This window comes from Aedes albopictus, chromosome 3 (assembly GCF_035046485.1).
Source record: "Aedes albopictus strain Foshan chromosome 3, AalbF5, whole genome shotgun sequence".
NCBI lineage: Eukaryota > Metazoa > Arthropoda > Insecta > Diptera > Culicidae > Aedes > Aedes albopictus.
In genome coordinates, this window is record NC_085138.1 from 140,095,887 (window position 1) to 140,122,891 (window position 27,005).

At 38.4% G+C, this 27,005-nt stretch overlaps 1 protein-coding gene across 2 annotated transcripts; it reads right to left on the reverse strand.

Annotated features, from left to right (window-relative positions):
• Positions 1-4,496: 4,496 nt before the first annotated feature.
• Positions 4,497-14,628, reverse strand: LOC109408499 (prisilkin-39). Of its 2 annotated transcripts, none has more exons than XM_029861264.2 (3): positions 14,470-14,628; positions 5,083-5,278; positions 4,497-4,997 (listed from the first exon to the last, which is right to left on the reverse strand). In XM_029861264.2, exons 1-3 carry the CDS (start codon positions 14,479-14,481, stop codon positions 4,915-4,917), a joined length of 291 nt encoding a protein of 96 aa, XP_029717124.1. In that variant the 5' UTR covers positions 14,482-14,628; the 3' UTR covers positions 4,497-4,914. The 2 variants fall into 2 exon arrangements, with proteins under 2 accessions (XP_029717124.1, XP_029717120.1); XM_029861260.2 differs by having other exon boundaries at positions 4,497-5,009.
• Between the last annotated feature and the right edge of the window lie 12,377 nt (positions 14,629-27,005).

The window sequence follows — 27,005 nt, forward strand, 5'->3', positions numbered from 1 at the left end:
ACAGGGTGCAAAATGTTCACAGTCATTGACAGAAAACAGCACGAATTTAAATAATTCTGAACTGAATATTCAAAACAAAAATGGCATTGTCGCTCTTCATCTTTACACAGTCAGTCATTTCGTAATCATTGAATATGAAACCGATCGAGAAACACCATTGTGTAATCGGAACGTTAATATTTCATCGGCAATTTAACATTTTCTAAGATGCTTACAAATATTCACTGACTTTCATTCTGTTGACAAACGAATATCGAGCAGCTGAAAATGAATATGCAGGCAAGTGGATGACAAATGCCGGCCGGTGAACTTCACCGTGTCTGTTCGAAAATTTTGTGTATGGCGAATCAGGAATGTCATGAATACCAGGTTTCAACGCATCACCTGTTTACCGACACATCGAGGCATACGACAGTATCGACTACATAGAGCCATTATTGAAAATACGAGAACGTCTTTCGTAGAAAGCTGACCAGATCAGACTGATCATGGACGATGCGCAAAAATGCGTAAGGACTTCGGAAAAATCCTGCAATTCGCCTGATGGAATTCCTGGACGAATAGCTGGAATATATTCAGAAAGAATCGACTGGAGGAATTCAAGAAGGAATTCCTAGAGGAATTCATGGTGCATTTTCTAGAGAAATTCCGGGAGGAAACTCTGGAAGGATTCCGAAATAGTCTTCCTTGAACGAATTCCTGAAGGATTTCCTGGAAAAATGTCTGAAATAGCTTCCAGCATGTGAGTACTTATATAGTGAAAGTAAGTCGCAGTGACTGTAAAAGAATTAAAGAAAAAATCGCAAAACAAACTGAAGAAACTTCTTTGTAGGAGCTGCAAGGGGTATTTTTCAAAATATTAATGGATGGATTCCTGAATAAATCTGTGGATGAACTCCTTAAAGATTTCTCGGAGGCAGTTGTGAAGGAATTTCTGGATGGCTTCTTGGAGAATTTCCTTGGAGAATTTCCCCCCAAAATTATCTTAAAGAATTCCTATACAAATCTCTGGAAGAAGCGGAGTGTGAAGAAATGGAACTGCTATGCCGTTCCTAAGAAACACGGAAGTTCTATCAGAAGCTCAACGCATCCCGCAACGGCTTCGTGCCGCGAGCCGAAATATGCAGGGATAAAGACGGAGGCCTCTTGACGGACGGACGTGAGGTGATCGAAAGGTGGAAGCAGCACTTCGATCAGCACCTGAACGGCGTGGAGAACGTAGGCACGGGAGCCCACGGCAACGGAAGAAACGACGACGCCAGTACAGCGGAGGACGGGAATGAACCAACTCCCACGCTGAGGGAAGTTAAGGATGCCATTCGCCTGCTCAAAACCAACAAAGCAGCTGGTAAGGATGGTATCGCAGCTGAACTCATCAAGATGGGCCCAGAAAAGTTGGCCACCTGTCTGCATCGGCTCATAGTCAGGATCTGGGAAACCGAAAAGCTACCGGAGGAGTGGAAGGAAGGGGTAATCTGCCCCATTCACAAGAAAGGCGACCATTTGGAATGTGAGAACTTCAGGGCGATCACTATTTCGAATGCTGCCTACAAAGTGCTATCCCAGATCATCTTCCGTCGTCTGTCACCTAAAACAAATGAGTTCGTGGGAAGTTATCAAGCCGGCTTCATCGACGGCCGGTCGACAACGGACCAGATCTTTACCGTACGGCAAATCCTCCAGAAATGCCGTGAATACCAGGTCCCAACGCACCACCTATTCATCGACTTCAAAGCGGCATACGACAGTATCGACCGCGCAGAGCTATGGAGAATCATGGACGAAAACGGCTTTCCTGGGAAGCTGACTAGACTGATTAAAGCAACGATGGACGGTGTGCAAAACTGCGTATAAGGGTTTCGGGTGAACTATCCAGTTCATTCGTATCTCGCCAGGGACTGCGACAAGGTGATGGACTCTCATGTCTACTCTTCAACATCGCTCTGGAAGGTGTGATGCGACGAGCCGGGCTCAACAGCCGGGGAACGATTTTCACAAAATCCGGTCAATTTGTGTGCTTTGCGGACGACATGGACATTATCGCTAGAACATTTGGAACGGTGGCAGAACTGTACACCCGCCTGAAACGCGAAGCAGCAAAGGTCGGACTGGTGATGAATGCCTCAAAAACAAAGTACATGCTGTTAGGCGGAACCGAACACGACCGGATCCGTCTGGGTAGTAATGTTACGATAGACGGGATACTTTCGAGGTGGTGGAGGAATTCGTCTACCTCGGATCCTTACTGACGGCTGACAACAACGTGAGCCGTGACATTCAAAGAATTCCAATTTCCAGAAGAAACTGCGGTCGAAAAAGATTCACCCACGCACCAAATGCACCATGTACAAAACGCTAATAAGACCGGTGATCCTCTACGGGCACGAGACATGGACCATGCTCGAGGAGGACCTGCAAGCACTCGGAGTTTTCGAGCGACGCGTGCTAAGGACGATCTTCGGCGGTGTGCAGGAGAACGGTGTGTGGCGGAGAAGGATGAACCACGAGCTCGCTGCACTTTACGGCGAACCCAGCATCCAGAAGGTGGCCAAAGCCGGAGGGATACGGTGGGCAGGGCATGTTGCAAGAATGCCGGACAACAAACCTGCAAAGCTGGTGTTTGCAACTGATCCGGTTGGCACAAGAAGGAGTGGAGCGCAGAGAGCACGATGGGCGGACCAGGTGGAGCGTGACTTGGCGAGCATTGGGCGCGACCGAGGATGGAGAGCGGTAGCCACAAACCGAGTATTGTGGGGTACTATTGTTGATTATGTCTTGTCTTAATGATATTGAACAAATAAATGTATGTAATAGTATTGCATAATCTGCTGGGATCTGCAAAGCTCTTGAAATCTCAAATGTCATTTAGAGACAGTGCAGGGATATTCCAGGTCAGCCAAACTACCTTGGAGTTCAGGACTTCAAGTCTACACTCGTAACAACAGCCATATCTGTTATACTGAGTAACGTTTCATATTTATCCAAGGTTAGTAGACCAATCTAAAGTCTGGGACATTCAGATTCGTCCAAACTGTTCTATAATGAAGTCCTTCAAATCTACAAGAATAATTATAAGTGTTTTCGCCATAAATAATAGTATTGCATAATCTGCTGGCATCCGCGAAGCTCTTGATTTCTCAAATGTCATTTAGAGACACTACACAGATATTTCAGGTCAGCCAAACTACCTTGGAGTTCAGGACTTCAGGTCTACACTCGTAACAGTATTCATATCTGTTTAACTGAGTACCGCTGCATAATCAATAATAATTACTGGAGCAATCTGAAGTCTACTAGCTTATTATAATTCTTTGGGACATTCAGATTCGTCTAAACTATCCTATAATGAAGTCCTCCAGATCTACAAGAATAACTTTATGTGTTTTTGTCATAAATAATAAATAATAAATAATCTGCTGGGATTCGCGAAGCTTTTAAAACCTCAAATGTCATTTAAAGACACTAAAGGAATATTCCAGGTCAGCCAAACTATCTTTGAGTTCAGGACCTCAGGTCTACACTCGTAACAACAGCCATATCTGAAGTGAAAATTTTGCCTATCCCGATCATTTTGACTATCCTCTGTATAATTATTATAAAATGTTGCGAATTTCAAATTCATTTTTTTGTAAAATCCGAAGTTTTATCCACATCAGAATTATTTTTCATAAGATAGGGGAAATTACCTATTCTCGGCCGTTTTGTTCTTTTAGCCTTGGGGTTTTTTTTGAAACCAATTTAACTTGGAGTTGGCCTTAAATCCTTCCCAACTAAGCTGAATTATATGGCCAAGTCTCAAGCAGTTTGGCTGACAAAAACCCCCCATGACGAAGAGAAGAAACCTGCCGATAATACCCAATGTCACCCTAATCCATTTATTTTATTTAAGTTAGGCTTAAACTATCGAAAATATTTGTTATTCCAAAACATTTCTTACAATTTCTCTTATATAACTAGTTTTGACAAACGTTGCTTTAAGATTTCCACCGTAAATATTATAGATTCGACTGAACACTTTCCCAGAATTCTTATGCAATATTTCAAAAAAAAAAATGATACACATATTTTTCGAATGAATTCGTTCTCTGTGTCGCTTCAAGGATGTCGCTGAGAATTGTTCGAATTCACTGTAGATCAGAGCTTTCTAAAGGAATTTCGTCCAGATGGAATTCTTCCATCTGTTTCCCCTGAAATTGGCTTGCCTCTATTTTCTCGTCAAAAAATCGTCTAAGCCATCAGACAGAAAAAAAACTTCAAGATACAAAAGAATATAAACGCATTCAAGTTGATCCATCACTTTTTTTTTAATTTTAAATTTGTTTTATGTCACCGAAGGAAAGGAACAAAAAGTTTTCCAATGGCATTGCCGTGGACCATTCCAATCATCATTTTTTTTTTGAATGTGTCCTTTATAGGGAGTCTGTTCCATCTTTTCAGCTTTAGCTATTTGCACGATTTGATATTTGCTATTGTAATAAATTACAAAAAAAACAAGGTTTTCGAGTTTTAAACGTTTTTTTTATTGTACTGTACAAAATCTACATACTAGAATGGGGGTAAAAGAGTAAAAGATGTCGTACGAAATAGTAAATCATCACAAGTATTTACACATTGGTAAAATTTTGAAACACTACATCACTGACAGTGTATCGGCTTCGTCGATATTGAGTATAAAAGGAGAGTAGTAGACGTATAAAAATCTGGATATAAAAAATATACATGTCGTCCGATAGTGATGTTCGTTCTGTTGTTGAATACTTCATTTTACACACGCGTTGGTCCCAACGAATGGAAGATGTTGTAGTGTGTTGGAAAGTCTTCGCCTCATAGTGTAGACACATCGTTTTGGTGGGTTGGAAAGGAACAGCCTTGTTTCGCATAGGAGCTCATCGTCATCGTCCTCGTCGTCGCCGCTTAGTGGAATCCGTGGTAGCCCAGTCCTCCGTATGGGTATCCGTGCAGACCGCCGCTGTAGTATCCGTGCCCGCCGAGGTATCCTGCACCACCAGCTATCGGTTAGTAAGGTTTTTGGGATGTAGGATGGAGAGAGATAGGAGCATGTGACAGGGAACAATCAATTACCTGGGTATCCACCGTAGTATCCAGCAGAGTGGTATCCACCATAGCCCAGTCCTCCGTATCCACCGAGTCCACCGTAGTAGCCACCGTAGCCGGGGTATCCGTAGCCCAATCCACCGTAGATGCCTCGCTTCTCGGTGGTCTTGGTCTCCTCAGCGCCATAGACGGCAGCGATGGCCAGGATGACGAACAGAGCAATCTGAAGCATGAAAATATGGAGTTTGATTCTATGATTTGTAGAGCAGTATCATTTGACATAAATATCTTAGATTTGAAATCGATTACTAAATTGAAACCCAGTAAAACAAATAATACAAAAATAAGAAAAAAAAAAAATCTTCAACGTTTAAACTTATTCGTGTTTTTTTTTTTGCAAATATGCAGCACAGACAATTATTTTCCAGATCTTTGTGAAGAAGTTCAGATGTACTGGTCTATTTAGATTTCTTTACAGAGCTCTAGTGTAACTTATACTTGCGCCCACAATACTTTGCTAATGCTTTTTCTTGTTATTCAAAAATTTCTTGGAAAGTTTTCCAATTATTGATTTGTACTTTTTTTTTAGAATTGGGACTTTTCTATGATTTTTTTTCCAAAATATCTATAAAAAGCTGTTTTGAAAGTTTTGGAAATTTATAAATAATTTGGACAATATTCGTGAGATTTTCTAAAATTTATATACTCTCTCTATTCGTTTTTTTCTTGCCAGAAATTTACTATTTAACTATTTACCTAGAAACCTGGAAATACATTTCAGGTTTTTTGAAAAAGTGATTACAGTACTTACTGTTTTACTTTTTATAATAACTAGATTCAATTTTCAGAAAAACTTTCTGGAGTTTTAGAATTATCCAGAAGTCCTCTAAAAAGTCTTTAACCTTCCTTATAAATCTTCATAAGGAAGGTTTGTTTTGTTTTTTGTATTTTTCATCATTATTTCAACAAGTTTTTGCAGAATTTTCGAATAGGGTAACCTGGGGTAATACGCACCCCCGGGGCAAAACGCCCTCACGCTATTTCATTATATATGAGAAGTTCCATTCGATGCAAGCAAACTAGACGTAAAACTGAGCCGGACAAGCCCAAGAATGCAAAGAATACTCGAATGAAAAGCGTGGAAAACGAGGATTTTCCACATTTGGAAAGATTGTCTTATTTGAAGCGCACACAATTTAAGCAATTGCGCGCTGATTATATGGAATCAACTTATTAACTACCATCCGCCTCCTACACCTTCCATTTGCTGCCGTAGACAGTAAGATGGAGCCGCCTGGTATTTCATTAGAATTAGAATTAGAAAATGCCAGAGGTCGTATTGCCCCACCTCAAGGTGCGTTTTGCCCCCAACAGTTTTTCAGCAACCAAAACGTAACACTTTTTTAAATTGTTAATTTGATTCGGTAAAATTGATATCACGCGGACCAAAAGTTGGCATGTCTTAGTCAAATAGGTAAACTAACTTTCAAAACGCAAGACACCCATAAAATCATCTTAATCTTAGCTATAGCGCCGCGTTTGCTTAGGGGGTGCATATTACCCCACCTTCCCCTAAGAGCTTTCCAAAATTTATATTTCAAACTATTCGAATTGCACTAGTTTGCAAAAAAAAACGAGTCATTAACTTCTATCAACGACCTAAATTTTTGATAATTATGCTTCAAAAATTTTAAGTAGGATAGCTTTTGAGTTTTTCCTGAAAATTGAGCTCTAGAGTTTTTTAGCAATATGGAATTTACTAAATATTTTGCGTTGCAGTCAACGAATTTTCAATCTTTTTGCATGAATAGAAAGTTGAATATAATATGTTTCGATCATCTGAACATAACTTTTACATCAAATCAGTGGGATTCCAGATATTCTTGATTATATAAGCCAATCTTCTTAAATTCGAGCAAAATTTCCAAAAGATTTGTATTTTTTTCCAGTAAGAAAAAAAAAACATTTAAAAAAAACTATCACAATTTACATTTGAAACATCATATGTTAATCAGTTACAGTAAAAAGTTCAGCTCAATCGGAGCTTTGTTTACAGAAATAGAGATGTATGAAGGGAGCAACTACGCTTAAAAATAGAACAAAAATCGATTTCAAATCGACAGCCTTGTATGGAAAGTCAAACAATTTGCGCTCTACTGTATTTTTTTTGCTTTGCGTTTTCGAACACAGAGCATGATTTTACACTAAAAGTGATCATCATAGTTTGAATAACGAGAAATCTAGCATCGAATATATCCTCATTCTATTAACTATCACGCGCCTCCATTATTTCATATTTCTTTATAAAGAATGATAAAGTTCCATGAAGGGCCCATATAGCCGAGGCGGTAAACGCACGGGTATTCAGCATGACCATGCTGAGGGTGACGGGTTCGATTCCCGGTCGGTCCAGGATCTTTTCGTAAAGCAAATTTCCTTGACTTCCTTGGGCATAGAGTATCTTCGTGCCTGCCACACGATATACGCATGCAAAATGGTCATTGGCAGAGGAAGCTCTCAGTTAATAACTGTAGAAGTGCTCATAGAACACTAAGCTGAGAAGCAGGCTTTGTCCCAGTGAGGACGTTACGCCAAGAAGAGAGAGAGAGAAAGTTCCATGAACAAGCGTTTGTCTTACGTGATACGCTGATCTTACGTGATCTCTCAGCTGGATAGGAGGTAGCATCAGCTGCGGCGATCAAATTGCGTCTGAAGATGGCCGAAATGTGATTAGGCCGAAACGTCACGCAGAAAACAAGTTTGTTTTATTCGTTCACCGAGAAATATCAACAATAAAGACATTTAGTTCAAGTTCATGGTATGTTTTATTTGTCTAAATAAATTCAATATCAAAATTTGAGATTGCACATCGAACATTTTGCGATTATGATTCGAAAATGGATATAACGTTAAGACAGCGCATTTAAAAAAAAAAAGAAATTTAATATTTTTTAATCGAAAGAGAAATCGTGAGGACCTGATATTCCCTAGAACTCTGAGAAGTATTCCCATATAGTACTGCGATAAATTCCTGCAGACTGCTGAGGGAAATTCCCCCAGAATCTTTCAAGAGACTCCTTCAGAATTCTGAAAGGAGTTCTTCTAGAATTATGAGAGAGATTTCTTCAGAATGCTGAAAATGATTACACCAGATTCCTGAGCGACATTATCTAGAAAAGAAAGCACACAGCTAGTGGCGTTCGATAATTTTTACTGAAAACTCAACTGCAGAGCGTTCAGTAAAATTGTATCGTTCATCTATCAAACTCTAACGAAGTTAAGTAAAAGTTGCTAACACTACCGAAGTCGGTGATTTTTTCAAATGTGCAAGACTTTTCCGATATCTTGGCAAGAATTTCTCTCTGAGTTCTGTTAAGGATTTTCCTAGAACCCTGAGAGAGATAACTCCATATCTATGAGACGGATTGTCTCGGAGTCCCGAGAGGAATTCTCCCAGAATCATGTGATAGTTTGTATAAGAATCCTAAGAGAAGCTCCCAAGGGGTTCTCCCAAAATGTTCCAAAATCTGTAAATTAAAGTCGAGTCAAGTATAATACACTGGAGACGACCTTACAGTTGAGGTCGAAATACGTATCTGTCAAAGGATACAAATTCTTAGTGGAATTCAAAGGAACAGTACTTTACGCGATTTTCTTTTTACTCACAGATATTCCCCTAACAAGCCCAGGTTAATTATCATCTGAAAATGGATTATCCCAGAATCCTAAGATAAATTCTCCCAGAATCCTGAGATTAATTTCAAGAGCGGTTCTTCCACATTCTTGAGATAAATTCATCTAGAATACTGAGAGAGATTCTCACAAAAAATATTTTTGGAATTCTAAGATGAATTACCCAAGAAACTTAAAAGAAATGGCCCAGAGTCTTGAAAAGGGTAGCTTAGAACCCTAAGAAAGATTACTCCAGAATCTTGAGAAAGGTGCCATCAAAGTACTGAGCGGGATTGCCAAAGAAACCTGAGATATACTCTCACAGAATTCTGGGAGATAGGATTCCCCCAGAATCCTGAGAAGAATTCCTCCAAAATCCTTTTAAGTATTCTCCCAGAATTTCCCTAAAATCCTGGGTAGAATCCTTTAGAAAGCTGAGAATAATTCTACCAGAATCCCGAAAGGTATTCCCAAGAACTCCACGAGTGATTTTCCAGAATTCTAAGAGAGAACTTATGAGGAGGTCTTCCAGATTCTTAAGAGAAATATATCTAGAAACCTAAGAAGATTTTTTTCCGAAACTTTGATAAGAATTCTTCCTGGAAGGGGTTACGAAAACTTTTAGAATGGACTTCCCCAGCATCTTGAGGAGGATTCTGTGGAATTCTGAGAGGCATTCCCACATAAACAGAAAAATTACCGCAGTTTCCTGAAAGACACTCCCCCAGAATCTTTGAAAGGACTCCCCTAAACTCCTGAAAGGGATTGTCCCAGAACTCTGAGAGTGATTCCTCTAGAATATTTTAAATTATTACATCAGAACCTCAAGAGAATCTTCTCATAATCTTGTCAGGGATTTTCCCTGACTACTAAGAGGGACTCTCCCAGAATCCTGAAAGGGATTTCTGGGAGCAACTGCCCCAGAATACAGAAAACAGAATTCTACTGGGGTTCTCGTAGAATGCTGAGAAGGGTTTCTTTCGAACCCTAAGAGGAATCACAAAATCTATTCGAGGGATTCTCTAAAAACCAAATTTCTCTAGAAAATTCTTCCCAGAATCTCGCGAGAAATTCTTCAATAATTAATAATTCGGAAAGAAAGTGCCCTAGATTCTTGAAAAATATAGCCCCAGAATCCGAAGGATTTCTCCAGAAAGAGACTAATTCCCCAGAATATCAAGAGGAATTCCCCCAGAATCCTGACGGGGATTACCCCAGAAAGTCGAAGTTTCAGAGAATCTTGGGAAGAGTACCCGCCGAATATTTAGTGATATTCCTCCAGAACCTTAAATGGATCTAACACAGATTCCTAAGCAGGACACCACTAGAATTTTGTGTGGGAATCCCCCAGAATCCTAAGAAATACTCCCCCAGAATTCGGAGAGGAATTTCGCCACAATTTTGAGAATGCTGAGAGAAGTTTCTGGGAATGCGGAGAAAGATTTCCTCAGAATTCTGAGTGAGATCCTAAGTGAGGGTCTTCCAGAATCCTTAGAGGAATCCACCCAGATCATCCTGCTGAAAAAAATCCTTCGGAATTTCAAAAAGGACTCGTCTATAACTGTGAGGATTCCTCTAAAATTCTGAGAGATTCCTTCAAAATGCTGAAAATTATCACACCAGCATCCTGAGAGACCTTATACTAGAAAAGAGAGAGGAATTCTCCCTGAATTCTACTAAGGATTTCCCTAGAATCCTGGGCGAGATTACTCCAGTCTTCTGAGATGGATTCTCTCAGAATCTTTTATAGGAACTCTTCTAGAATCCTGAGGGATTTGCTCAGATTCTCGTGAATCCTATGTCGGATTGCCTCAGAATCCCGAAAGATTTTCCTCGGTATTCTCCCAGAATGCTTAGACGAATATCTCTAGAACTCCTTGGCGGATTCTTTCATTCTATCCTGAGATAAATTCTCCTGCAGTATTGAAAGACATCCCATTATAATCCTGAAAGAAATTGCCCCAGAAACCAGAGAGGGATCCTCCACATTATTAAGAGAAATTCATCTAGAATGCTGAGACGGATTCTCAAAAAAAAAAATGTTCTGAATCCAGAGACCTGGAATTCTGAGAAGGATATTCTAGAACCCTGAAAGGTACTCTCTAGACCATAATGAGGATTCCTTTAGAATCATGAGAAAAATTCACTTAGACTCCTGAGAGGGATTGCCCAAGAAACCTGTGATATACAGGTATTCCTCGATTCAGTGAATACTAGAATATCCCTTTCGTGACGAACCAGCACAATTGTGCTGTTAATCGGTAACAGTTTCGCATATTTTTTCATCTGTTTTGACTTTTTTATGTGATGTAAACTGTTTCAATAATTCAGCCATTACTTATACTTGTTTGTGTGTAAACAAATTTTTGTTTACGTTGCCTGTGAGATTTACCACAACAAGGTAAACAAAAAGTGGACAAAAAGCGTAAAACATGGAAAAGTTTTATCTGTCGCATATTTTTTATTTCTGATTTATCTAGGTATTCAAAGCTAGAAATTGAAAGATAAAGAGTAGTTTTAGCAATGAGGAAAAATAATTGTTGTTTTGTTGCGAAATCTAAGAGTTCTGGAGAGCCAAAGTTTAGCCGTTTGTATAGAGATTTCTCTTTTTTGCGCTCCGTCCCGAAAGGGATATATAGACCCTCGATTTCATGTACTTCGATTTTATGTACTTTTTAACTCGATTTTATATACATTTTTAATGGTTAAATTCTACAGTGTATTCTGAACAAAAAGTAATTTAATATTTAGAATCGAAAAAAAAATCGAATGTATGAAATCGATTCGGTTGATTTCGTGGGGCTCCAACATCGATTCAAAAAAATCGATCAATCGGAACAAAAACATCGATGTTGTGAACATCGATTCAAAATTGCCCAACGCTAACTGCAGGACCGGCGCCATTGTACTATCAAAAAAAAACTCCCTCGCCGTATACAGCACGAGCGCGGTTCAGTTTTAGGGCAAAAAAGGCGCGCGTTCTAAAAGGTTAAGTATTGAATTGAAGCCCGGGAATTTACTTGACGTATCTTGTCCAATTCATGAAATTTTTGTCGGAATTCTGAAGGCATCTTTTGGCTACAAAAAATGTAGGTAAACATTTTAGAAGAATTTGTGCATTAAATTCATTATACAAATGTAAAACGCATCCTTGCATTTCTTAAATAAACTTAAGAACAAAAAAAAACTTTCAAAAATATGGTTTAAATGTGTTCCAGAACCAGAAATATATCGCATGAAAGGGATTTCATGGCTGAAATGAAATAAAAATCTGCTTTTTATGAAATTCAAACTAATTATTTTGACGAATTTTGCCAGAAATACTGAAACCGTCGTAGAATTTAGCCTAAATTAGTTATTTTAAGGAAATTGCAATCTTCCCAGCAAAACTGATTTAAGAAATGGGAGCAGCCTAATGAAAATGGGAGCCTAACGATGAGATGAAGAATTGTTTAACTTGTAACCAAACTTGGCTCTAATTACACCGTTCAACACTAAATTTTGTTATGGGATGAGAAAAAAAATAACAGGGGTTTGGGACCCTAGAAGTGTCATAGTGAAAGAATTTTTGAAAAATATTGGACCGGGCCTTCGCAGTTCAACCCCGAAGTTTGTATGGAGAACTTGGGGTGTTCAATAGCTATGTGCATAAAAACGCACAGTACGTATATTTAGGCGTTAGGCAATAACGAAACTAACCCAAATACCGAAAACGCCTAAAAATATGCACGGCACGTTCTAATGCACATATCAATTGAACACCCCAAGTTCTTCATACAAACTTCGGTTTTAAACTGTGAAGGCCCGGTCCAATATTTTTGAAAAATTCTTTCACTATGACACTTCTAGGGTCCCAAACCCCTGTTATTTTTTTTTCTCATCCCATAACACCATATTTTGTAAAATTTTGTCGAGCAGTGTTATCAGTCTTATTAGACAAACCGTTCCTGAAGCTGCTAGTGCATAGGGTCAAATATTTGACCAAAACGGAAGGACAGCTGCACTATGGGGGATTCCCATACAAGCAGGCGGACAAAAATATTTTCGTCATATTTTCGAGGATTTATTAGTATTCTTTAGTTGGTTCGACTTAAATATATTGTTTATGAACATTTTTAAACATCACGACCAAGTTTTGAAAAGGGCGTATTTTCAATATGGTCAAATAACTGATAATATAAGTTTGAATTTGTTTTGTTTTTTAAATTTTTATTTTGTTTTTTTTTTTTTTATTTTTTGTGCTGAGAATGATCAACACTATTGCGTAGTTACTTTCAAAAATGAATTCCAAGGGAATTTGCTTAGAATGTTTGAGAATCGTCGTTTAATCTCAAGGGGTGCGCCCGGGCGGTCTCGTGCGTAAAAAAACGCTGAATCTCCCAAGACCGCAATTTACCGCAGCATTTCGCATACAAAATCATTAGAGTAGACCTAAAGCTTGACCATAAACTGATTTTGAGCCTGGGAATGTTTGGGAATAAAAAGATGCCGATTATTGAATCTCATGCCTTTTTCAACTTCTTCTTGTGCCTTTTTTCATGCAATGGTTCAATTATTTCACAAAACCACATGTATGTTGGAAAGCTTGCTTCATTATCTTATCAATGATGTATTGAAACCAATAGATAATGATGATAATAACTAGAAAATATCGGTTTGAAATTATGTGTTGTTTTTTTGCGAAAATTACATTTTTTAGCTTTACTCAACTATGATTCTCAATATCTTTGTAACTACATCAGCTAGAAACTTGAAATTCTAGATTTCTCTTAGTTTATATGTTTATTATCGATAGAAAATTTCAGAACAAGCATTAGTGGAAGTCACTTTTCTGATTTTTGTCCGCCTGATATCCTATAGTGAGCTGGGGTCTCCAGTTAACCTAGTGGTTAAGGCTATGGATTGTCAATCCGGAGACGGCGGGTTCGATTCCCGTTCCAGTCGTGAAAATTTTCTGGACTCCTTGGGCATAATGTATCATGCCATAATGTATGTGCTTGCCTCACAATATACAAATTCATGAAACGGCATGCAAAGAAAGTCCTTCAATTAATAACTGTGGAAGTGCTCAAAGATCACTAAATTGAAGCGAGGCAGGCCAAGTCCCAGTGAGACGTAGAGCCATAGAGAAGAAGAAGAAGAAGAAGAAGAAAGAAGGACAGCTTTATTTAAGTTAAAAGAAAGACTTGTATGAACACATGAAAACTTTGTAGAAATTGTAACTATTAGCGATATTCCAGAACTTTTTTTTTTGTATTTCTGTAGATAACATCAAAACATAAACATAAAAAAATAGTTACTTTTCCGTAAAATATCTAATTTCCCTATTTCCAGGAGCCTTTTGCTGGTTTTATTCATTAATTAATTTAAACGAACTAATCAATCTTCTTCCGAATCTTAATTATTTTGTGAAAGTTTTAAATAAAAAATCTATTCTGTAAAACAAACAATGTCTTCAATGTTTTAATCATTTGTCAAATGCTTTGTCAAATAAGCACAGGACACTTCCGCACACTTATAGTTTGTGTACAGAAAAGATCACATGTTGTTCTGCATATTTCTTGAAATTTGTTCTACAATTCAGCAACTCACAAAAACATCATCACTATGCTGAAATACCCTTTGAATGCTTATACAATCCACCTAGTTCGATCGATTCACTAATTAAATTTTATAATCACTCAGTCCATTGATTCCACAATATTCACCACTCTTAAGAACTATTCTTTTCCCATCACTTACGAAGGATTTCATCTTGTTGGTTATTTGGGGGTGGTTGATTTTAACAGATAAACTGTGTAAACTGCGACTGCGATGCACTTCTGCACTAAAGGGTTGCTAGAACTGATTTGATACCGTAGCTGGAAAATGCCATTACTTTTATAGCCCGAAAAGTGCCCCAGACTCTGAGACACACTATACAGTTCCATCCAGCAGCAGCAGCGGCAGCGGCGACATGTTCTCGAGCTGAGCCGCTCTCACCCTCTCGCTCTCGCAGAAGCAGCATGGTGGAAATCTGCTCGAAAGCCGAAAGCGCGCCAAAACCACGCGAAAAGCTAAACTTCATCGCCTGCTAGCAGAAATGCATTTCAATCAGACTGACCCCCCGAGCCACCGACGTATGGAGGCGCAGCGCTGCGGCGGCGGTGTGATGGACGTCGTCAACGCCATCAGGAGGGCAAGGCAAGTGAGGGTGCTGACAAAGGAAGAAGAAATTATCGCGATGCAAAGCTGACTGCACGCCGCCGTCGCCGCACCCGTCTGGGTCTGGGTGGTGTTCTCTGGTGATGCCGCCGCGCCGTACCGTGCCGCCCGGCTCGCCCTTGCACTCTGGGATACCTATGCTACGCTAGTGGATCAATCGTTTTGTGGGGTCCACCCAGCGATCGGCGGCAGTCGAGAAGGGTTTGTTTTTCCACGGAGCACATGCACTCTCTCAGTCGTAGTTGGAGTACAGATGCAAGCGGTGCTTCGCAGCCGGTTTGTTTAAGGCCGGACGGGACGGTGGTTGAATCGTCCGCCATTGCTCTGTTGCTAGTAAGATGCAAATCTCAACTTCTACTTCATATTATTGACTAGAAATTTGATCGTTCATTTGTTCACTTGTGGTGCACAATCGACTAAAGTTTCAGCTACGTCAGTGCAGTGGAAATTGACATTTGCTTCTTCAAAATCGCGAGGCAAATTGTTAGAGAGAGAGGGAAGATAGGAAAAATTACACGTCGTCCCGTGCGGCCTTAAAGCATCTTGGGTATCGAGACCCGGGGAAGGAATAATAACAAAGTGATAAGAAATCTTATGATCCGTTTGATTACTGAGATTGATATAGTTTTATATGATCATGACGCTTAAGTAGTGGGTAACACGATTATCAAAACGATACTTGGATGATTGTTTTTTTCGTTAGTTCAATTTTGTTATATAAGTTCATAACTTGTGGACCCGGCAAAGTGAAAACTTTTTTTACATCAGAAGGCCGGCTCTAGAAATCGGTAACTATGGCGATTTGAACGCAGTCTTTGGCAAAGTAAATAGTAGCTGATAGAGTAGCCTAGGAGTACCAAAGGCCACGCTCTAGGGCACTTTGGGAAATGCTACGGTCGATTAAATGAAAAACATCGTAATTCCATAGTAATTCCCATACAATCTTTGAAGGGCTTGTGCAGTCTCAATTTTCAATCAAATGAGCTCAAATTCTGGGAGAAGGCATAGAATCTGGTTACAATTCGAATAAGCGGTATGGAGCAAAAACGCTTATATTCATATGTAAGGTACCCCGGGGCAAGTGGGACCTAAAAAAATGCTAGTTTGGTTTTGTGAAGCCAAAAAATTCTAAACATAAATAATTTTATAATTTCAATGGTTCTAAAAGACATTGTTGGTATATTTCTTCTTAGTAACGGACATCAAAACTGTTTCAAAATTTTTAAATTCTGTATATTATGCATATTATGAATAGTGGAACAGATCTTCATTTACACCGTATCACGGGGCAAGTGGGACCTATTCGGATTTTTTGTAATAATGGCTTAATATAGTTGCTGCATATATGTAAGGTAGCATAAATTATAAATATCTCTTGCGAATAACTATGTTTAGCGATTTATGTTGGAGCAGTTTTGTGGTATCGTGCATAAACTACGTAACACATATAATAACGAATCACTGAGAAAAAAATGATTTAACTCTAGCAGTTTGTGCAAAACAAATTGATTTTATTTATACAAAAAGCGCCGAAAGATTCCTTACTTTTCATATTACGTAGTTGATGAGTCTCGACAAAGGTTTTTCAACATTTACAGATGTTATGTTTTCCCTTACATAATTTTACGATCATTACAAAATAAAGATTTTTAAATCGTAAACTCCGAATAAGTCGTTTTCCAATTTTTTGATACTTTATGGCCAGTTCCTTAACATTCATAAAAACTCATTATGCAGCGAAAAACGAAAAAATAATAGAATTTGCTTGAACTAAAATATGAAAAAAGATAATTTCGAATAAAAATATGTTCTATCAAAGACTTTACCATTTTAAACAATAGCTTTATCATCAGAATAGAGGTAATCAAGTATAATTCAACGATTGATTACTTAAGGCGCCGATTTTTACTTCACATTTGTGTGAATTTCGACTTAGGCTGAAGAAAGCGAGATCAAACTATGAAATTGAGCTTGTTTACCCTCATAGGTCTCACTTGCCCCAGATGCTGAAATGCACTAGGGTAAGTGAGAGCAGTTAACAAAAGGAAATAACTGAAAATAAATTACAACTTTTTCGCTTAAAATAATTTGCAAGCACTCCAAATATTATCCTGAAACTGAAAAAGTTTTACTTTATTTGTTATTTTATTTTTAAACGACGAATGTAGTAGAGTAAGTTAATCTCACTAAGTGAATTGAAAATTACATATGAACAACAATAACATAAATGGTCTCTTTATGGTGAGAACAATAACAATTTTTGAATTCAAAGTATCCGTTGGTGTGATACCTATGTTTTCTATGAAGAATGTTTGCCTTAAAAATAAAAAATTAAAAAAGAATATAGCTGTAGGTCTCACTTGCCCCGGATTCTCACTTGCCCCGGGGTACCTTATATGAATCATTTTTGTAGAACGGTTTTCGGTTTTCAAAAATATCATTCAGAGTTTCCACAGGGTGGTTTTTGAAAATTGACTATTTTTCATGAAAATTCTCAAAAAAAAAAAAATTTTTCGTAATATTTTTTTAACTTTTGAATTTTATAAATATTTTTGTATTTTTGTATGGACTATTAGGGATATACGGATAAAGAGAAATGGTTTTTGAAATATTGTGTTTATATTGACGGCAGAGCATTTTTTGGGCATTTTCAATCAAAACTTGCCGAAAGAAATTAATTTATACTATTTTTTTATTTTGCAACCTTGAAAGTTTTTTCTGATAGCACTATTACACTTTGTATGAATGGACATTATTTCAAATATATGCAAAACTTTGTATAGAGGCGTCAAGTACGCATATTAAAAAGGGTTAGGCTTAAAATAGCTTTACTTGTTGGATAGTCAAACTTGTTCAAACATGGAACTTTTTGATTCTGGGATGGTTGGGAGTAGATTCTTCAAGAGCTTTCCTGCGTTCAACTACAACAATAACGATTGTCGTGCTTACCGGTAGGAAGTAACGCTTTAAGTTCGAGATTGTTTCGTGGAATCCCCGACTACTGCGGTATTTTTTGTTAATCCTTGAGGACGCGCGCCGTTGTAAAAAGTACAACACCAAAAAACCTCGCTCGTTGTATACAACGCGAGCGCGGAGTAGGAGTTATCATTCCATTCAGAGATAACATAATAGTGATGAAATAAATATTTAAAAAACTTAATCAAGTTTAGATTGACTCTAAATGAGCTTTTAATATAAACTTACCCTTCAAGAATGCCTAATGGTCAATAGAAAAATACAAAAATATTGGAAAAAATCAGAACTTGAAAAATATCTCGAAAGAAACATTTTTTTGAGAATTTTTATGAAAACTGGTCATTTTTTCAAAAATCACCCAGATAGAACCACTACAAAATGATTTTTTTTTAGAAAATCGAAATATTCCACAAGAATGCATTCAATTTGTAAATCTTTCATTTTACGGTTGATCACCTTCAAGTTTTGACGATGCTATACATTTAAACTTGGGTAGTTGAGTTTTATTCACGAGACTAGTCAGACACATTACCCGAGCAAAGTCTGATAGCAAATTGAAAATTAATTTTGTTGTTGTGATATTGCAAATATCGGTTACTCAGGTTGTTCTCGTTTTGGTCGTTTTAACGAGTAAAACATCAAAAATGAGAGCAGAAAAATGTTCCTGTGACAGCAAGTTGAAAACAACTCCTGCTATCAATAATAGCAAGTTGATAACTGTTTTTGTTATCAGCGCAAGAAAAAGAAAAATCGTTAAATGTAGAGTTTTTCGGTTAATATCAAATCATTAATGCAATAATATAATTGTACTAATGATATATCCCTAGAATAACTTTACATAGTTTACTAAAAGATTTAAAACTTTTCTAACACCTAAAATTTACATTATTTTAAAATGACAGCAAAATGAAAACGAAATTTGAAATCAAATTAAGTAAAAGATAAACTGATATCAAAATGTGATATCAATTTGTTGCTGAATACAAATCATGTTTTCGATTTGCCGTTACTTTGTTGTTGAACTTTGCTCGGGTACATAATAGTAATGAAATAAATAAAAATACATAATAAGTTCAGACTGATTCTAAATGAGCTTTTAGTATAAACTAATACTTCTAGAATATCTAATGATCCATAGAAGAATACAAAAATATTGATAAAATATATGTACTTAAAAATATATTATGAAGAAAATATGCTTTAGATTTTCCATGAAAACTGGTCATTTTTATAAAAATCGCTCAGGTGGAACCTCTAGATGACATTTTTAGCAACTCGAAATGTTCTACGTTTGAATGCATTTTTTATTTTAGGGTTGATCACCATGCCTTTTCGACGCTGCTATACATTTAAACATGGGTACATACTTGGGTTTTAATCATGGGGGTAGTCAGAGTAGAACGCTAACGATTATTTGAACTTAATGGTAAATTCAGTATTTTGGTGTTTTATATTTTTAGATTTCCTTATGTTTTGATAGACTATCAAGATCTGGCATATATTTTAAAGATTCTCCATGGACACTTTAAGATTGTGTTTTCTTCGAATTAAATTAAAACTTCAAGTAACTTTACCAATCATATCTGCATTTGAACATTTTAGTGATGAACCCTCCTACGGAGAAAATCACTTTAATAAAGAATAAAAAAAAATCAGCATTTGATTGATTTATTTTTTAATCATCTTAAATTCAGTCTAAGAAATCAGAACTTCTTTAGAATATTATGCAAGGATTTTGTGTAAAAACCAGAAATCAGACAATTTATCTAAAATAAAATTTTGAGCTTACTTATTACAAGTTTTTCAGTACGTTCCAGGACCAGACATATAATTTTACCCGGTATATGCCAGTACAAGGGCTATCCATATCACTGTTCTCTATTCTAAATTGTTAATACCCAGGGAAAAAATCTCATATTTTCTCAATGAGGTAATCAAAATATTCTCTATAAAAAAATCTCTAATAATAACTGTTACATAGAATATTGTCTAATTTATCCAGAGCTCTAACTGATTTAGAGTTCAAAAAGTAAAAGTTAAAAGAGTGGTTTTTGGGAGCGGCTTCTACTATCACCGGTAAACGTCCAAGAAATAAAGGCATCAATCTCTCTTATTCAATTGCTGGGCCCTATTTTGGAAATGATGGAGGATACATACACCCGCGCTTCCACAAATCAAGGGCCACACAAAATTTCACTTGTTTTGATTTTTATCAACTTCAAAACACAGTCTTCAGGCATTATGAGTATGATGTGATATGTAGGGCCCATATAATAGCCGATGCGGTAAACGCACGGATATTCAGCAAAACTATGCTGAGAGTGACGAGTTGGATTCCCGGTCGTTCCAGGAACTTTTTGTTTTTAATATTTCCTTGTACTTCGTGAGCATAGAACATTTTCATTCCTACCGCCCAATATGCACATGCAAAATGGCCGTTTCTCGATATAGTTTTCACTTCTAGTAAACAAATTCATCACACCGCACTTATTGCATTCTGAATCTGACAGTACCACCCGGGCCAAATTTTTTTAGGTACGCAGACGTTGTTTGGCAGCTGTCAAGAAGCTTCTGGTTTGCGTTCACACCAACGGGAGTAGACGGTATGTTTATACAATAAAATTTTCAGATTATTTAGAGCATTGGTTACGGAGAATGAATTGAGTGAGCAACTTTGCAAGAATAGAACAAAAATAGATTGCAAATCGCCAGCTTAGAACGTAGAATCGGAAAAAAAGTTCCGCTCTACTGTATTGTTTTTCTTCATGTTTTTGAACTCAGGGTGTGATTTTACACTTAAAATGATCAACATCAGCTGACTGAATTAAAAAATACTGTCAACTAGTATATTCATCGCGGATCTATGATAGATGTCATAGAATTTGAATTTTCCATAAATGTTACCCTTTCATTTTTTAAAATTTTTCCATAGAAAACTGACTTCTTGCCTCGAAATTTGCTAAGTAGATCACGATGGCAAATGCTTCTAACGTTTTTTCTCGAATATTTATTTTTCATCGATTTTAAAAGCCAGCATGAAGAAACAATTTTTGAGATTTTTATTACTAAAAAAATTTCAGGGAAAAATATGCATAACTTTCTTCTGCATCTAACCATATTTAAAATATGTTGAATTCAAAGAAAATAAATTAAAATATTTTGTTAAATGTCTTTTATGTGGAGCGGACCTGGTGTGATGGTTAGAACACTAGACTATCACGCCGAGGACCTGGGATCGAATCGCGCTCCCGACAAACTCGCAAAATGTGAGTTCTTTCTTCGGAAGGGAAGTAAACCGTGGGTCCCGAGATGAACTAGCCTAGGGCTAAAAATCTCGTTAATACAGATAAAAAAAAATGTTTTTAAGACAGCCACATAGCTGAAAAATAATTGATTCTTTTTGAGAAAAATAGTAAAACAGTAAAAAAATCTCGAATAGCATTTTACAAGGTTCTATCCCATAATATGAACATATTGTTTTTTCACTGGAAGTTGTACGTAGATTCTATAGGGAAAATTTTCACTTTTTAAAAAATGGCTGTTACTTTACCGAAGTGCATCAAAAATTCTTCGAATGAGTGTAATCAGTTTTGTACCTTTTAACTCCGCCCTATGTTTCGTATCCTTTGACAGATACGCGTATTTCGACTACCACTTGCAATCTTCCTCAGTGTCAGTTATCCACTTAGCTAAGCAACATAGGGTAAAATTAAAAGGTACAAAACTGATTACACTCATTCGAAGAGAGTATTCTGCTTAGAGGGTTCGAAAAGTCGGTACAAGATCAAAAATTTCTCCAATTTTCACTGTAAGTTAATGAGCTAGTTGCCTATCAATGGTCCACATTAGGAAAAAATACATTAGAAGGCATAATTTTCCGATAGCCAATTTAGAACTGTGATATCTCCGGTGCCAATAAACCGAATGCAATGAGCTTTTAAGCGTTTATGACTTATATAATGAGCTTCGAAAAATGTTTCACTTAACCTCAAATTGTTTACATGAAAAAATATAGTAATTACATTATTTTTCTAATATAACACCAAATAAGTCAAAACTTCAATTCCCTTTAATTGACTTGAATAAGGCTGACGCAAATTTCATTTTGACTTTTTGTCCCCCAAGTTCAAGAATTTTTGACTGGATTTTGCATTTTGAGAAGATCTGCCCCCTAACAAAATTTCGGGTTGATGAATAAAAATGGTTATGTGTTAATGCATAAATAAATGAATCATGAAATATGGTGCATGAACAAATATCAAATGAAAAATATCGAGTCAAAAATTACACATTTTTGCGTGTTTTGAGCTGGAACTGCTCTATGTCTAATTTTACTTACATTTTCTTTTATGATTGCGTTATAGAATTAGGAGCTTCTGTCAAAAGTTTTCTATGAAACAGGAATTCTCACCAAAAACTTTGCTTGATTCATATCAAGCATCTAAAATTCTAAAATTGTGGGTTGCTTTTTCAAGCTTTTTTGAAAAAAAGCACAGAAGAAATAGAACTGCTTTAAAAATTTAACTGAAATCCTTCAGTTTTTTGAGTTTTTCATTAGAACTATCATCAATTACAAAATTATCTGCATAAAATTTGCTCGCAATTCCAATGAGTTTATTATTCAAGAATTTTCTTGAAAAGTTTTATGCATTCTAGAATTTGAAGAATAAATTTCTGGAGAAACTATCGTAGATGTGAGTGTGAGTAAGTCTCACACAAAATATCAAAACTTAACGTTATCACAACGAAGTATTACCAATATAGCGTATATGTTGTCATTTTTCTTTGCTAGGGTACCACGATCGACTAAGAAGAGCCGCATCTGTGTTCTAGCTTTTCGTTGCAGCCGGTTGTTGTTGGTTGGTATATTGGGGATCGAAACAGCGCTCACGGCATGCATGTGCTGAGAACTGCTAACATAATTCATAATACATCTTGCTGTGGCTGTAGCATACTATACTCTGAGCGTTGAAATGTTTTCATTTTTCGGTTTAGGAACTTAAATTTACGACTTTATTTGACGTTGTTTGCATTCGCCATCCGTGGGATTTTACCTATCCGTGATATGACTCGTACTAGTTTGAGTTTCCGCTTGATGATGGCTGTGGATTGATTGAAACATGTCGGTTGTGAGATGCATTTTGGTTTGAGAAGAAATCATACAACAAAGTTGTTCTTGGTAGATACTTATATTGATGTGCTTTGGATCATGCTGTTTTTTTAGCTTACCTGGTAAAATATGATTAAATTAATTTCAGTGACATATTCACGTGAGTAAAATATGAGCTACAATTCGTTCCGTTGGTTCTACGCCGAAAGAATACTCCTTCGCCACTGGACCCAGTCCTAGGCCAATCACTTTTGGTCTGGCCCTCCTGAACGTGAAGCGTTCTTGAACCGTCTTCAACCACAAACAGCCATCGCGTTTGCAGCCTTCCACGGAGCCACTAGTGGCTTCTTCCTTTAATTCTATTCTGGACATTACCTTCGCCTGTCGTTCTTCCGGCATCCGTGCTGCGTAACCAGCCCAACGCAGAGCGTGTCTTGTTTTGTAAGTTTGACTGTGGCGTTCATAAACCACGTAGACCAAATTTTGGCCATCTCACATCAATTCTCCCCCCCCCCCCCGTTTACTCGTAGATTTTCGTCTACATAAAAAAAAATGAAGCGAAGACTTCGGCATTGTCAATACCGATTTTTATCGACAAAAGTGACAAAAGACTACTATAACAAAATCGAGAGCTTCATAACTTCTCAATAGCGATAAAGTAACATAACATACATTATACAGAGGAGAGGACACACAATATACCAAATTCCTTGCTTTTGTTAAGTGACTACAAGGACGCGAACAACGCCATACATATAGTAGCTTTAATGATAGTTATAAGCTTGAGGATTGTGAACATTGAGCTAATCTCAACCACGATTCATTGTCCGTCCAATTCAGGCTGATTTCGTCAATCACGGAGTAGCCACTACAAGGTTTTCTCTGCTTCATAGTCGGCCAGTTAAGAAGATTCGATTGTTTGTTGTATTCATTATACCATACTCTATGTTAGGCTATTATGCGTTTCCTAGATTCCACCAGAGAATGAATCATCCACGAACGAACGCGATGGGAATGGCACAGATTGATTCTAACGCCCACCTGGCGTACCATCATCATATTTATGAAGCTGGATGGATGCTTGCTTACATTTCATGCGCAGATGTGCAGAGATAATGAAATAGCAAAACAAACTGCTATCAAGCATATTGGAACCTACATTATGGGATTGATATTTATCAAATGGCTAATTATTTAAACGTTAGCTTGTTCCACTCGCACGCCACAGATATGTAGGCAGATAGCCGACAACAAACGTTTGTCGAGTGGTTGGGAAAAGCGCGGTGGTGCGGTGGTTCATTCCGTGGTTGCGGCGGAGTGCATTGAATCCGGGTCCAGCAGCAGGCTAAAATTAAGCACTCCGAGACACTAATGCTTGGATTTGGCCGTGAACAACCGGCGCCTCGCGAGCCGCCGCCTCCATCGCCATTTCGTTTGTGGGAAGTGTTTTGTTAGCTCATTTTCAGAATTACCACGATATCACCCGCGAGGCATATGTGATAATTGCCCGCCGACAACGACGACGACGACAAAGACAAAGGCAACATTATCATACAGAACCGCGCCGTGCGGAGGCGAGAAGCGGTATCATCGGCGTCAACGCGGACGACGTCTAACGTCGTTATTGTTAGAACCACAGAAACACCGTCAGCGATGTACTAAGTGACGCCACGAGGCCCGTAATCGCTGCTATTGCTGGCTGGTGCCGGTGGAGTTGTCACTAAAAGATTGACACTGTCTCTCTGGCTTGCTGGATGTTCGGTTCGGATCGGACAATGGCCCTAAGGGGTTTTCTGTGACAAGGTGAAAGAATTTATCGCACCGTGTCGTACGGATATTGTAATAAATGCCTACGTATTTGGTCGAAGGGAGCTAATTTTACCCACTGACCACACCACGTCTAACAGTCGGTGAAAAATAAGGCCTTCGTGAGAACAACGCTTGGCTACAAATGGTGTAGAATATTTCCTGTTGAAATAGCCGCGCCAATTACTGATAGTGCCTTCTGTAGGACGCATTCCGGTAACATTAGTATAATTCTACAAATTGAAGATAATATCTTTACAATATAGAATGTAGTTCAATTTCTGTTGCAGCAAGCTCTAGGCAGATGAATACATTACATATGTACCTAACACAGTTCCAACCTGAGCAGGAGAAAATAATACATAGAATGATGATGAACCTGGACGTTGCTGCATCCTACTCTAACTCATTTGTTGACGGATTTGTGGAGCCTCGTAGCCGGGCGGTTAGGGTCACCAAGCTTCTAATCGCACCATGCTTTGGGGTGAGGGTTCGATTCCCGCTCCGGGCGATGAAACTTTTCGTGAGAATAGTTTCTTCCTCCTCTTCTTGGCGTAACGTCCTCACTGGGACAAAGCCTGCTTCTCAGCTTAGTGTTCTATGAGCACTTCCACAGTTATTAACTGAGAGCTTCCTCTGCCAATGTGCCATTTTGCATGTGTATATCGTGTGGCAGGCACGGAGATACTCTATGCCCAAGGAAGTCAAGGAAATTTCCTTTACGAAAAGATCCTGGACCGACCGGGAATCGAACCCGTCACCCTCAGCATGGTCATGCTGAATACCCGTGCGTTTACCGCCTCGGCTATATGGGCCCTAGAATAGTTTCTTCTCCGTATCCACTGGTGCATGCTCCGTGTGTCCGTTGTCTAATGTTATGTTTCGTTCAGTCTGTACAGCCTCTGGCTGAAGACGGTGTCCGTGTCTTTTAATAGGTAAGAGCAATGTTCAACAACGTTCAACCTACTTCATTGAACAAGACTATTGTTCCCTTTAGCACTTCTCCGACATTTTCGACCTCAGGACCTATCGTGGCGCTAACATAGACTTCTAAGTACCACTACCCGGTGATGGTCAAACTGCGCTCAAAACTTTCCGTCATCAACAATGTACGGTACCGCCGACCGCCACGGTACAACCTAGAACGACTGAGGTAACCAGATGTTGCCTCAGCATACGGATGAGGATAGGTTCGATGTGGCCCTTCTAGAGGACTGCTGGAGTACAGTAAAAGCAATCATCAACAACGCGACCGAGGGCACCATCGGGTACCTACGTGGAGAAATATGTCGACGGAACGAATGATTCGATGAGGAATGCAAAACCGATTTTGGAGGAGAAAAATAGCGTGGGCGGTAATTCTGCAACAAGGAACTCGGCAGGACCTGGAACGTTACAAATAGAAGCGGAAACCGCAGGCACGCCTCTTCCGGGAAAAAAACGCCACCTGGAAGAAGCAGAGTGTGAAGGAATGGAACTGCTATGCCGTTCCCAAGAAAAAAAGAAGTTCTACCAGAAGCTCAACATATCCCAAAACGGCTTCGTGCCCAAGTCGAAATATGCAGGAATAAGGACAGGAGCCTCTTGATGGACGGACGTGAGGTGATCGAAAGGGGGAAACAGCACTTCGATGGGCATCTGAATGGCGTGGAGAACATAGGCACGGGGCCCCATGGCAACGGAGGAAACGGCAAGCAGAGGACAAAAATGATCCAACTCCCACGCTAAGAGAAATTAAGTATGCCTTTCACCAGCTCAAAACCAACAAAGCAATTGGTAAGGAAGATGGGCCCAGAAAAGTTGGCCACCTGTCTGCACCGATTAATAATCAGGATCTGAGATACCGAACAGCTTCTGGAGTAGTGGAAGCTGTTCATGGACTTCAAAGCGGCATATAATAGTACCGACCGCACAGAACTATGAAAATTCATGGACGAAAACATCTTCCCTGGGAACCACTTTAAAGCTCAGCTGAAGGCATGTGAAGTCCCTTAAAATTACGGGAACACCTCACCCAAAAGCTTGTCGAAAATCTTCGGAAGATCTTACAGAGTAAGGGGCAACTGAGAGAACTAGGAAGCCTAAAAGGGAGGAGCAATACAGGACCCCTGGAATGACTTTAGTGTTCCGGAGGATGCCTATGGGGTTTCAGTAGCTTTGCAGGGAGCACTGCGGGGATCAC